The sequence below is a fragment of the Staurois parvus genome, unplaced genomic scaffold (assembly GCF_062004578.1).
Source record: "Staurois parvus isolate SC_StPar_1 unplaced genomic scaffold, SC_StPar_1.0 ptg000068l, whole genome shotgun sequence".
Lineage (NCBI taxonomy): Eukaryota > Metazoa > Chordata > Amphibia > Anura > Ranidae > Staurois > Staurois parvus.
In genome coordinates, this window is record NW_028317864.1 from 6,627,891 (window position 1) to 6,641,649 (window position 13,759).

General features: G+C 41.6%; 1 protein-coding gene across 4 annotated transcripts in view; it reads left to right on the forward strand.

The window, feature by feature from the left end:
* The window catches only part of PTGES (prostaglandin E synthase), a 256,421-nt gene extending 243,091 nt beyond the window's left edge, over window positions 1-13,330 (forward strand). For all 4 annotated transcript variants that reach the window (XM_089669075.1, XM_089669074.1, XM_089669073.1 and 1 more), the window contains one exon: window positions 4,817-13,330. In XM_089669075.1, coding sequence (XP_089525201.1) covers window positions 4,817-5,066 — 250 coding nt within the window. In that variant the 3' untranslated portion in view covers window positions 5,067-13,330. The remainder of the gene's footprint in view (window positions 1-4,816) is intronic.
* The last annotated feature ends 429 nt before the right edge of the window (window positions 13,331-13,759 follow it).

The following is a 13,759-nucleotide window of genomic DNA, read 5'->3' on the forward strand; positions in this document are numbered from 1 at the left end:
TGCATAAAAACCAATCAGCTTCCAGGTTTTATTGTCAAAGCTTCATTGAACAATCTGAAGTTAGAAGCTGATTGGCTACCGTGCACAGATGTACTAGATTCTGAGTGCTCCACTTTAGTAAATCAACCCCTACAATAGTGTTGGGCTTTGTGTCCATCTTGCCCATCATGGGAATGTCCTGCAGAAAGAATAGCATTTTAAAATGTTGTCTGTGTCCCTGTAGGGGTGAATTTTTTCTCACTTCAAGTCCCAATGACCAAGTGTCTGCAGGGCAGGAAGAGCATAAATACCAACTGTCCCAGATTTTCCAGAATCAGAGTTTTAGATCTATTGATGCTGTGTCCCTGGCAATGTCCAGGGATCACGGTGTTCCCCTTATTTTAGTGCATCCTGTTAAATTCAATAAAACATTCATTACAGTGATCAGTGGCCATGACTGGGTGGTCACCACATAGGGGCAGGGTTTGGGCAGACCATTGCGGTAAATAAGTTTGGTCTGGGAAGGACTACCCAATCGCTGGGTGAGCCTAGGGTGGACTGTGGGCTGCGTTATCTGCAGGGCCGGATCTAGCCTGTCTGATGTGAGGGTGCAGTAAAAAAAATGTCATGGGGGCAGATGATGGGAGGTGGGTAGGATGGAGGACAGGGGCACAGTTCCTTCTCTCATCCCTGTACTGCACACAGCCTGGGCACAGGCAGCAGAGCTCCTCCTGTTCACTCAGCACATAACTGAGATCAGTATAGTGTCAGTCAAGGGCAGTATAGTGTCAAACTAGAGCGTTGAAGTATCAGATTAGGGTGGTATAGTGGTAGGTTAGGGTAGTATAGTCGCAGGTTAGGGTTGGCTTTGGGGGGGCACAACTAACATTTGGGGGGGGATTGTCCACCTCAGCACCCTCCTAGATCCAGAATAAAGAAAAAAATATTCCTGCGCCAATACAAATTGAATGAATCACCCTTCTAAATTGCTGCTGTACAAAAATGTGAATACACAAACAGTGAAATATATAAATAAACAGCGCAAAATAGATACTAATAAATCACAAAATATCAAAATCCCATATCACTTAGTGCATATTTGTATCAAAGGAATCTTCAAATAAAAAACTCCATAAAGTCCCTTGTGGTAAAAAATAAAGACCTCCAAATGAAATTTCTAGCCTTCCACCTTTCACCCGTGCACACCAACATCAAATGCACTCACCAGATTTTGGTGAATGTAAAGCCTTTAGGAATTTTATAGGGAATCCCTAGCCCTCTTTTCATCCGCTCAATGTTAGCCTCCCCAAGATAAGATCCTCTTTCAGGTCCTCACCGTGGCCTCCTCGCTTGCTCCATCGTATTGTCAAAGAAGAAAGCTTACATAGTGTAATATTGCCAAGATCAAAACTATACCATAATGAACAGACTCCAGGCCACTCACATTTCAATAGCTCATAAAAAGGCACATTTATTAGGCCCAAAACAGCCTAATGATCACAGCTAGCACATACTCCAGGGTTCCCACATCAATGCAGTCAGATGAGGCAGAGACACAGCAAAGAACCAGCCTAAATCCCGCAAAATGGCCGCTGGAACGCACCGCTCGGCGTGCGCTCCACTCACCGGAAGTGACGCCAGACGTATGACAAATGGACCGGAAATGCGTCAACGCGTTTCGCCCCTCCCATCGGGCGTTCTCAAGATTTGAACCCTCCTAGATCCGGCCATGATTATCTGTGTCCCGGGGACGGGGACCGAATGTTTGGGGGTATGGAAGTGAGGAGCACCTTTCCCATTGTATTAAAAAACTGTTATTGCTTTATAATACTAACTGGGAATTGCAAACCCTCTTGAATTAACACTCTCTACTCCTCCATCACAGATTCAATAGATTGTTTTCTCCAAATGGACTTTTCCCACTAAAGCAAGAGATAGCTGACTCTTTTGTAAGAGTGCACGCTGAAGGCTTTCATATCTTCCTCTGTATCACTACTTAAGGTGGCCATACATGGTTTGAATTTTAATTCCTGGTGATTTCGTGGAAATTCGAGCTGTGATGGGCCCTTTCAGTTGACTTTTGTTGAAGGAACCGGTTGAAAAATAATTGTCCGAAAGTTGCCTGCATCCAAACAGATAATGGCACTGACCAGATATTCAGCAGCCAGGATTTCTCTATCTACACTGTTTAGTGTGGTTGGAGGAGTCAAATGATTTTTCTCTTTAATCTAGGGAGGTGGATGAGGGAGAGAAATCTACATGTATATGTTCAGCTTTAGTGAGTCCCCTCTCTGCAAATGATATGCAAGTTAGGAGCCCCCACTTTCCTAGCTAAATACTTTTTTAACGAAGACAATAGTGGGTCCCATACTTGTGATTTGAAGGAAAGGTTCCCTATAACATACAAAAATTGGAAGGGCTGTTGTAGCGGTTACAGGAATGCATGTGATGTGCTCAGTCATACTACAGAGCTATATGTGTACAATATATAATATATACAGTATGTTGTTTTCTTTACTATGTTGTTAGTTGTTCTTTTGTATGAATCAAATTGTGATTTCAGAGCTCTCTACCCTGTAATAACATACTGCCGTTGATGTGTATATAAACAGCTACAGTGAATGGAGAGCTTTTAATGTAAATGTCACAAAACAGAAAAAAATTTTTGTATAAATATACAGCTAATAGCAAAATAGCTGAAATTCCTCTAAGTTCACTGATTGCAACTTTTTCTTTTACAGTCATGCATTTTGTATGTGTATGAGGCTCAGGAAATGATGTTCATTTTATGGTTATGCTCCATTTTAAGGTACACAACAGTCAAAAGTGTAAAAGAAAGGCATATCTGCTGACTACTAGGACACACCATGTTCTTCACTTTCCTTGTTACCAGTAGTCTGGTTTTGTGGACACGCTTGTGCCTGATTTCACATTTTATCAGGGTACTACTGATCCCCACAACCACATTACCTGAACCCCACCATCACATTTCCTCTTTTCCTTGGAAGCCATCATCATTCCTTTGACATCACTCTACACTTTCCTCCATTCTCCTTCCTGTTCCAACCAACTGACAGTGCTCTTACATGCTCCCTTCTCTGCTGTCAAAAGGTCCAGTGGTCGGACCTAAAAGCCAATCAGAGATCCTGAATGAATGAATCCACTGGTTAATACAGTTGAGGGGATGTTATGACATTTGGATGACATTGAGTCTTTAAATATCCTTTGAAATGTGCCCATTGGAAAATGTTCATGTTTTGCGTCTTGCCACAAGGACAAATATATCTATCACTAGAACAATTATATCTATGTAAATGGATTGTGGAACATTCTGTATATTTAGCTGCTTTCCATAGATACAGCCATATTTATTTTTCTATTTTCCTCTTATGATGTCTGGAATATAGCACCGACATAGCTCAGAGATATAGATGGTACAAATATACACTGCACTTATTGTTATCGAGAACGTTTGGAAGATTACTTTATTTTTTTAACTTTCTTATGTAGACAATAATTGCAAATGTGAGAAATACTTTGTACTGGTGAACGATCTAATGGCCTTATATGAATGGTCTAATGGTTTTATATTTCCATATTGTGGCAGAGTAAGTAGAGCCATCTGGGAGGCCGTTTTATTGGACTATTCAAAGCTGAATCCATCAGACGGTTGCTCTAGTTACAATACGCCACATAAGGGGCTGAGGCAGGGGAACATTTATGTGCAAAAAGGATTTTTATCTGTCTGGTTTGCCTGAGTGGTCCGGCACCAAGTCTGCATAAGGATTAGTCCATATCGAACACCATACAAGTATTGGAGGCATGTTGGGAGTCCCTATTCCTTAGCTTATGGTCATAAACGGAGAGCTGCTGGAGGGGAGATATTTCCTGAAAGGATGTTCTCCTATATGACCAAAAAGTGTATTTGACCACCTTAATTGGGGTCAAAAGATCTGGTGAGTGAGCAATCTTTACTTTCTCCTGCCGACACGTGGTGAAGATATTTACTTTTTTTGGTTCTGGGCACAGTTTAAAGAAGTTGAAAGGACTTTCACCTTTATTTAAGCACAAATGTAACTGCTGACTTTTATTTACATTTTATTTTATATGTTTTCTGTATAGGTTGTGGGAATATAGCATTTACCCTGATAATCTATCCAATTATAATGGTTCTATTTAGGGGCATTTTACATGTTTATATATAGCGCCTACCTATTTATAGTATACTTAAGCATCAGCCTGAGTCCTGGAGTTGGAGCACCTGCCTCAAAGAATGTTGACACAACTGAAAAAATGACTGTGTTCAAATTCAAAATGATATATATATATCTCATACATACTAGAGGGATGTAACCACATCCCTGAAAATTTGGAATACATCTCCACATACAGTACATGTTAGATTCAATGTGTTCTGTGCCAGGAGACATAAATTATTTCTTTGCAGCACTGCACTCATGTAATCATTGGAGACCACAATTGTTAGATATAGGGGATTTTTTGGAGTGCCTTCTGCCTGAAAAAAAATCTCTTCCTTCCAAATTTTCAGTCTTTGCCTCCAGTAAAATGACAGATGTAGACAGTGTAAATGTACACAATGCAATGCTTGCACTGGCCTGACACTGTGAGGAGAGCTTGAAATAGGACAAGGAGAAATAGATGTCAGAGTGAGGCCTATTAAGGTCATATTTGCAACATTGCCTGGTCTATTTAAAAGTACAATTATTATTTAAGATAAGCCATTCACTGATCTCCTTTGGTTTTGTCTGGAGCTAACCTGTCTAAAGAACATTACCTTGGCTACTGTGGTCATTATAATCTTCATTATTTCTCGCAGAGCTCATCGCAATGACATGGAGAACATCTATCCATTCCTGTTTCTTGGTGCCATCTACTCCTTGTTGGATCCCAACCTGAACATCGCCAGAATTCATTTCCTCATCTTCTTTGTGGGTCGCCTAGTACACACAGTTGCTTATGTGTTTGCCATGAAAGCTCCGACACGTTCACTGGCCTACAGCATCGCTCAGCTTCCCTGCTTCTCTATGGCTCTGCAGATCCTCTACTCTGTTACTTCCTACTGGTAAATGAGAATCCAGTAATCGAATATACTTGGACCATGTGAAAGGTGCCATTTCCTTGCAGTGGCTGGGATGCAGCTCTTTACTGCATCTCCAGACTGTGTACAACTATCGATATTAACAGTATTGATTGACATTTTGTTTCCATAATAGTGTTCATGGTTTCTGAAGAATATTGTATATTGTGCAGAACAATGATGAAGTGTTTTTAGAAACTTTTATTTGCCCTGTTTCTTCAGTGGTGTGTGAGTCCTGTTTTTTTCAATGGTGCACCATTTTGTTGGTGGGCTATTTACTTAAAAGTTCATGATACATACTTTACAGTGGGTGTAAGCTGGAGACATGAAATGTGAACAAAGCATATCCCTCTATAGTGTGTACTTGTCTCAGTCCAGAGCACTAAGTGTAATTTCTCTCTGCTGCTTCATTCCTTTGCTATGAGCATGAATAACTTTGTATAAGTTTTCCTGACACCAAGAGAAAAATTGTGACAGAAGAGGAACCTTCAGTAGATTGACAGCCTTAGCTCTGTTCCTATGGGCTGTTTGGATGGGGGGGTCTCTTCCTTCCAATCAGCTCACAGAGCTCTCCTCAGGGAGTTCTGCAGTGTGTAGATGCAGCTCTCCACCCCCTTTTTTTTTTCTAACCCTCAGACAAGCTGTGTGAATTCAGAAAGTTGAATGGATGTGGAAAAAACTTCAGATAGACAGGTACAACTTATGTAGTTTGTTTCATCACTTTACTGGGTATATGTAAGGGTTTACAACCACTCTATATTTTGGCGGGGATGTTCATATTCCTGGACCCCTCAGGGGTGGGTTTTCGTGTGGATTCAAATGTGGGAATGGTTGAGTGATTTGCCTGTATTAGTTTTAATAGGTATGATAGCATCGTTGCTTAGGCTTAAAAAGAACCTGCTCCATTTTAATGCTCCCCCACAGCTGCCCTAAGGCTAAGGTTGCGATTTGGAGCTTACACAGCACTAACAGACTCTCCCCCGGCTTCCACTAGGTGCCTAAGCAGCCAATCAGCAAGCACCAGGGTTGTTAGATGGAAGTAAGTGACATACCCCTCGTACTCAGTAGCACTGGCTGTGTTGCTTTGCTTCTCAAGGCCTACAGAGCATTGGGAAAGCAGAAGAAAGGCGAATATAAGAAGCTGGGGGGGCCAAAGAATAAATTGAGCCTGTTACTATGCTATACATAAGCAAAGCACAGGTTCACATTGTTAAAGCTGGCCATCACCAGCCCAAAAATAGCATCAGCATTTCTGATTTCAAGCATTGCTTGCAAAAATTAGGCTGCTAGAAAGCAAAGATTGAGTCTTTAGGGGACAGGAAATTTCCCTGCTAACTGTTCTCACAAAAATATATGCCAGTCTATAGCCTCAGGCAGGTTACTCTGGGGAACTTCAGGCATCTGTTAGAAGCACTGCTGTGTCTCAGGATTATTCAGGGCTAGATTTGAATGTCCCCCCAAGCAACATTTATTCTGCTGCCCTCCTGTGGCCACAGACTTCCAAATGCCTCATATACAGCGTAATACACATTTCCTATTTCATTCTTATTATTCATCTTTAAGAAGACTTTCATGAGAAAGTGTGTGAAATATGCAATTAAAGGAGAAGTCTCCTTCTACCTTCAGGCCCTTCAATATGACTCACTTCACAATGTACACAATACTCTGCTCCTGGGCTTTTCTAGATAAATTTTGCAAGAGTTGGCTTAGCTGTCAGGTGCTTTAAATCAGAAAGGTAAAGAGAAGCCAAGAAGTGGAAATGTCACGTATGTGGTAGAGATCAAGCTAAAGAGGGAGCTTCTCTTGCACCTACCTGGTAGTGGTGACAGGAGGTTTGGGGACAGCTGTTGGCTGCAGGATCCAGATGACCATGGATCACCAGACAGGGACCAGAGACCAGTATATGGTGACACTTGATCAGCGAACAGGAGCAAAGCCAAAAGGTCTCAGTAAGGTACAGGAACATCAGGCAGAAGCAGAGTCAGGATACAAGCCGGGGTCAGTTTACATCCGGTTAACAAGGTATGGGAACATGAGGCAGAAGTGGAGTCAGGGTACAGACCAAGGTCACAACAGATAGGCAGAAATCAAAAGACAGGTCAGAGGTGAACCAGCTCATGCACAAGAAGGCTATATATCAGGTCAGGGCACAGGTAATGCATAAACTAGCTGAAGACCACTCAGCAATCTGAGCTTAAACAGGCCCATTTGGCACCAATTACAGTGCTGGGCATGCATGCAATAGTCTTCTTGTTCCGATGCGTACTAGGCTTTTCATACAGGAATTTTCTTTATCTTATGGGGTATGTTGGACTCAGATTGTCAGTGGTCCAATTGGCAGAGGCACCCATTGTCATATGTCAAAGGATAGGTCAGAGTCATCAAGTTTCTATTTCACCAAAAAAAGGGTTTCCTGGCTACAAAGTGCCACTTCCTCAGTTCAGGGTGATGTACTGATATTGGAGAGGATGCAATGATGTCATCAGGTCAAGCTGGATCTGATGAGATCATCACATCCTCTATGCTGACCTATCCTTAGACATATTACAACAGATGCCTCTTCCGATTGGATCTCCAAAGGGATTTTTTTCAAAGCCTATTGTAATTTGCCAGTTTCACACACCTGCTTGAGTGCTCCATAGAGATCCAGGATTGAGAGCCCTGCGGCATCAAGAATGGCCAACCAAATCTTGCATAGAGACAGGGTTTTCTCCACCTACATACTTGGAAGGTTGCAGGTTTCCATTTGGCAGGGTGACCACGGCCTCAATAGATGTAAGTTATTTTCTTATGTCCTTTTCCTATTGATAAACCTTTTGGGCCAACTTACAACACTATATTGGTTCTCTTGCCTCCCTCTTTTCTTTTCCGGTGGACTATCTGAGCTGCACCAGAGACTGTTAGCCTGCCCCTTGGGACCGTACCACTTAGCTCTTCGTGGACCACCACATTCTATGTCTTATTAAACTTCATGTTAGAACACAAATATGATTCAGAGTTCAGTAAGTAAAGTTTTACATATCTCCAAAGCATTTCATAGATTTCCAAGAGAACAGACTTAAGGCTTAATTCACAAAGCTTTAACACAAGGTTTGGTATTTTTCTTTTAGACATGTGACTGTCATTTTCAAATATCATTGGACCCAACTGAAAATAACCATCAATTTTATCAAAATAACTATGCTTATCCTGGTGTGTCAGCTTTGTAAACCTTTGGTATCATTTGTATCACATCTACACTACTGCTAACTGGCTGAATATATGTTTGTTAAGGTGTCAATACAGAGAGTAGTGCTGATCTTTCTTATTAAAAGCTATGTATTTGCATACTGCTCCTGTGAAGGAAGACCTAAATGGCATTGTGCTTCTAGGAGGGCAGGAAAAGGGATAAGTCCCTTTTCTGAGTCATTCTGCTGACTCAAAAATGTGTTTTCTGAGGTCCTGTTAATAAATCTGTGCAGCTTGTAGAAAACAGGAAACCAGGAACCTTGGAGTACCAGACTCAAACACAATCTGTTCTAGATGGAAGCAATAAATATGAAATATTCATACTAAGCTAAAAAGGCAAAACAAGTCATACTAATAGGTGAGCTATAATCGTATCCAACAAACATTGCAGCCGTAAATAGTAAGTTCACTCACTTTACCTTAATCCAGCTCTATATAAATGGCAGCAAGAACCTAGATAGCACCTCCAAAAGGTCATTGGCAGTGTACTTCCTGTGCTGTTTAAATTTCTCTCTTTTGTCACTATTCACATTCAGGCTTTAATGCCAGGTTTAAATATGATTGGGTGCTGTAAGAAACTAAACGTATATTGCTTTTAAATCAGTTTTTTTTTTCAATATAAAAAAGCAATATTGGGCATAAGAGCCTGCAGTGGGTGTGTTTAGGAATTCCTGTCTTACATCATATGCAGAGGTGTTCCCAGATTGTATTGCTAAAGTGTCAATAGTTAAAGGACAACTCTACCCACTACTACAGTCATGAATAATCTCAGTGATGGGTCACACTCTCTCATTGACTATACGGTTATGTTGAAAAAGTAGGTAACTGGGGAATCCTGAGATAGCAACGCATTTCTTATGGGCTGGTGGCACAAATTTCCTCACTTCAGTCTAAAAGAGCCAAACTCAAATGTAAATTAATACACTGATCTCCATTCAGCATTATCATTTTTGGGTGGAGTTGGCCCTTTAAAACACAAATTGGTAACCTTATCCGGATTTTTTCACAGTGTCCATAGACTATCCACTGAAATAGCTCAGGCCTCATGCACACAGGGCATTTTTGCAGACACTTGTAGGGGCGTCAAGTGTTTTTTTTTTTTTTTTACTGCTTCCAAACGGCCCTCCAGGTTATCCTATGTGTCCATGCACACATACACTTTTAGAAACCTTTAGAAGAAGTAGCGTTTATAAGCAGGAAAAAATAAACCCAGGGCCAGTGCGTCCAGAAACAGCAGCGTTTTGGCAGAAAAAACGCTGGATGCGGCTAAACTTACATAAACGCGTCTAAACGCTAGTCGCTTTTAGCACTTGATCGTTAATTAATTTCAATGGCCAGAATAAATTACCATTCTGACCAATCAAATGAATCAAAGTCCAAGCGCTTGATGCTTGCAAACATGCCTAAACGCTTGTAAAAGCGTTATATACTTTTACAAGCGTCAGGCGTTTTTTCTGCAAAAATGCTGCTGCCAGGAAGACAGCTTCTAGAAGAGTTTTTTTAATGTTCTGTGTGCATGAGGCCTAGGAGTTGCAGTACTAGTTGAATTCTGAGTTTTTGTTTGATGAAAAAAGACTTCCTTTACCCAGAAAGCAAATTTTTCTGTGTGCATGTGCAGTACCACATATGGCCACTAAGTGACAGCACAGGCACATCAACTGCTATATCACAGAGAAATCCTGCAAACTATTCAAACTTCAGATGCTCAAAAGCACAAAATTAATGTTTGAAAATTGATATGTAACATTCACATAATGCATTATGACACTGTTATGAGTGTAAAATAGTGGATCATTGCAGCCAAAGAAAATTCATTATTTTTCCTTAAAATATTTCCAATTTTATCCTATAAATTTTAAGCTGTGCCCTACAATTTCCATTTTGGATAGGAACATACTAATTGTTTTCCCGCAAAGGCTTGTAGAATGTGAACCAATAGGATCTGAAGCCTGTTCATATCTTTTAGGGATGAGTCACACCAGAACACAGTGCTCAGCAGTGCCTTGTGGCACACTGCATTAAAAAGCCCATTGAAAATGAATACTTTTCTTTCCACTTTAATATTGAGTAAGTAAAACTTGTCTTCAGTGAAATGCTTAAACTTCAGACCTTCTTTTGAAAACACTAGTTGCCTGGATGTCTCTGATTTTAACCCTTTAAGTCATTGACCTGGAGCAAGTATGTAGCAAGTGCAGTCAGGTCACCTGACCTGCCTAGGTGCTCCAGATCATGATATACACTATATTGCCAAAGTATTGGTCAGCCTGCCTTTACACACACATGAACTTTAATGGCATCCCAGTCTTAGTCTGTAAGGTTCAGTATTGAGTTGGCCCCGCCCTTTGCAGCTATAGCAGCTTCAACTCTTCTGGGAAGGCTGTCCGCAAGGTTTAGGAGTGTGTCTATGGGAAGGTTTGACCATTCTTCCAGAAGTGCATTTGTGAGGTCAGGCACTGACGTTGGATGAGAAGGCCTGGCTCACAGTCTCAGCTCTAATTCACCCCAAAGGTGTTCTATAAGGTGGAGGTCAGGACTCTGTGCAGACCAGTCACGTTCCTCCACCCCAAACTCACTCATCCATGTCTTTATGGACCTTGCTTTGTGCACTGGTGTGCAGTCATGTTGGAACAGGAAGGGGCCATCCCCAAACTGTTCCCACAAAGTTGGGAGCATGAAACTGTCCAAAATGTCTTGGTATACTGGCACCTTAAGAGTTCCCTTCACTGGAACTAAGGGGTCAAGCCCAAAACCTGAAATACAACCTCACACCATAATCTCTCCTCCACCAAACTTTACACTTGGCAAAATGCAGTCAGGCAAGTACTGTTCTCCTGGCAACTGCCAAACCCCAGACATTTCTATCGGATTGCAAGACAGAGAAGCGTGATTCATCACTACAGAGAACACATCTCCACTGCTCTAGAGTCCAGTGGCGGCGTGCTTTACACCACTGCATCCGAAACTTTGCATCGCACTTGGTGATGTAAGGCTTGGATGCAGCTGCTCGGCCATGGAAACCCCTTCCATGAAGCTTTCTACACACTGTTGTTGTGCTAGTCTGAAGAACACATGGAGTTTGGAGGTTTTTAGCTATTGACTTTGCAGAGAGTTGGCGACTTCTGCACACTGTGCACTCCAGCATGCGCTGACCCCGCTCTGTCATTTTATGTGGCCTATCACTTCATGGCTGAGTTACTGTTGTTCCCAGTTGCTTCCACTTTGTTATAATACCATTAACAGTTGACCATGGAATATTTAGTAGCAAGGAAATGTCACGGATGGACTTATTGCACAGGTGGCAATCTATCACGGGACCACACCTGAATTCACTGAGCTCCTGAGAGCGACCCATTCTTTCACAAATGTTTGTAGAAGTAGTCTGCATGCCTAGGTAGTTGATTTTATACACATGTGGCCATGGGGGTGATTGGAACACCTGAATCTAATGATTTGGAGGGTTGTTCCAATAGTTTTGGCAATACAGTGTAGGCAGGGTATACACACATAGCTTTTTTTTTTTTTCGTTAAGTCAAGGGGTTGCACAAAAAAAACCTCACAGATTCCTACATCCACACCTTTTATGATCTCTCCCATTGTGCTATTGCATTCTGACAGGAGGACTCCCCTCCATAAGAATACACAGATCAGTGCTGCAGTGGCTGATGAAATGTTGGTTTTCCAGCAGGACCATTCAACAGAAGCTGGTTGCTAGACTGACTTCTGTTGAAAAGACAACGAAACACACATACCAAAATTTGTCCAGTTCCTGCTGAATTGGTTTGTGCATACCCAGATTTAGAAATTATTAAAGCCAGATATTCAGCTATGTATAAAGCATTTTCCTAGGGAATTTAGCAATGGCAACCTACATATAGCTTGTAGGGAGGTGCAGTTTGTTTTTTCCACTGTAGGTGGTGCATGACTGGAACGGTACTGCAGCTGGAGAGGAAGTCAAGAGAAACTTGGTTTCTGTATGGTTTTCTTAGTCCCCAGGAGCAGTGTTCCTGTTGGCTACTGTGCATTCAGGTGATCCTAGCAGCCATCTTGGGTCAAGCAGAGCCTTTTTAGGTCCCTGCCCCCAGGTTTTGGCACGTATTTGAGATATGGCTAGTGAAGGGAGAGATAACCCGGCTGTCAGGGACAGTACTAATGGTAGGAAAACGTTCCGTAGGAGTAGGGTATAGATACCTATACTTCTGCAAGCTCCCTCTTGGGTTGGACTGGCCATGCCGCACTCCACCTCCCTCACTTGTCTTCAGCTGGGGCTTACTGCTGCTGACTCTCAGCTGCATTGACTATGAGTTCCCGAACGGGTGTTCTCCCCACCGGGTTTTTGTAACTGTTCTGCAAGTTCTACAATACATTCAGGACATCCGTGTCATTACTGTTACCACACTAAGCTGCACTTAGCCCACAAGCTAGTAGTAGTTGTCATACAGCATTACAGAACCGTATAAATATGACTATTTCACCAAACATCTAAGTAGCTGTAGTAAGTGTCAAGAACACAGCCCAGTATTTACAGCCATTTGTGTAACTCAGCCACTTTAATCATCATGGCATGTGTCAAGGCAGATGTTGATTGTCCAAGAACAAAATGGGAGGTGTGAACATTTGTGAAATTACACTCCCATTACCCATCTCCCATCATGCTCTTGGACAACTAAATCTGCCTTGACATTCCATGGTGATTGGATTATGATGACCGAGCATGTTCCTGTCACTCAGAGTTGAAGAAGGTAGTGGATGAGCCATGAAATGTCTTCAACATTGCAGAAGAAGCCCAGTTGAAAGTGACTACCCCTACTAGGTACACTATGACCTGGATAGATGAGAACCTTTATAGACAGCCTACATGTATCTTCTGCACAACATTTCATGTAAACTGCAATAATCTGTGTATACATAAAGAATTAGTATGGGAATTTTTTCTCTGAAGTTAATGTTTTTATCTGTAGGAAAAAATACATTATTTTTATATGTACTGTATTTTACAGAAATGAAGAAATAAAATGTTTAAATGAATTATTAATGTTCTGAGCTTTAAATCCCTGCAGCTTTCTCATTGTGAAGATAGTGAAAACACTTACGGGACCTTAAGACATGCTAAAGTGACCTTGAAGTCAGTATTGTTAGTTTGTCCAGGCAAGCTAAAAAGTACCATCAGCATGGTAGACTGTTATTTATCATCCAAGAGTTGAGGCAGAAGACAGCTCAGCCTCCATGGGGCCCTACAGCCTGGCATTAAGCTGACATGTCTGCTATGACAGGGAGAGAATACTTGTGAATAACACCCCACACATCTATCTATGATGGGTAAGACTACACAACTTCATACTGGGCATTTAGATTCTTGCAAATGCCCAATTATGATAGGCCCTCTTCACCAAATTAACCAAATTATTGATGCATGTTGCTTTCACAAGGCCTCAAACATTTGCCTCCATGTCTGTT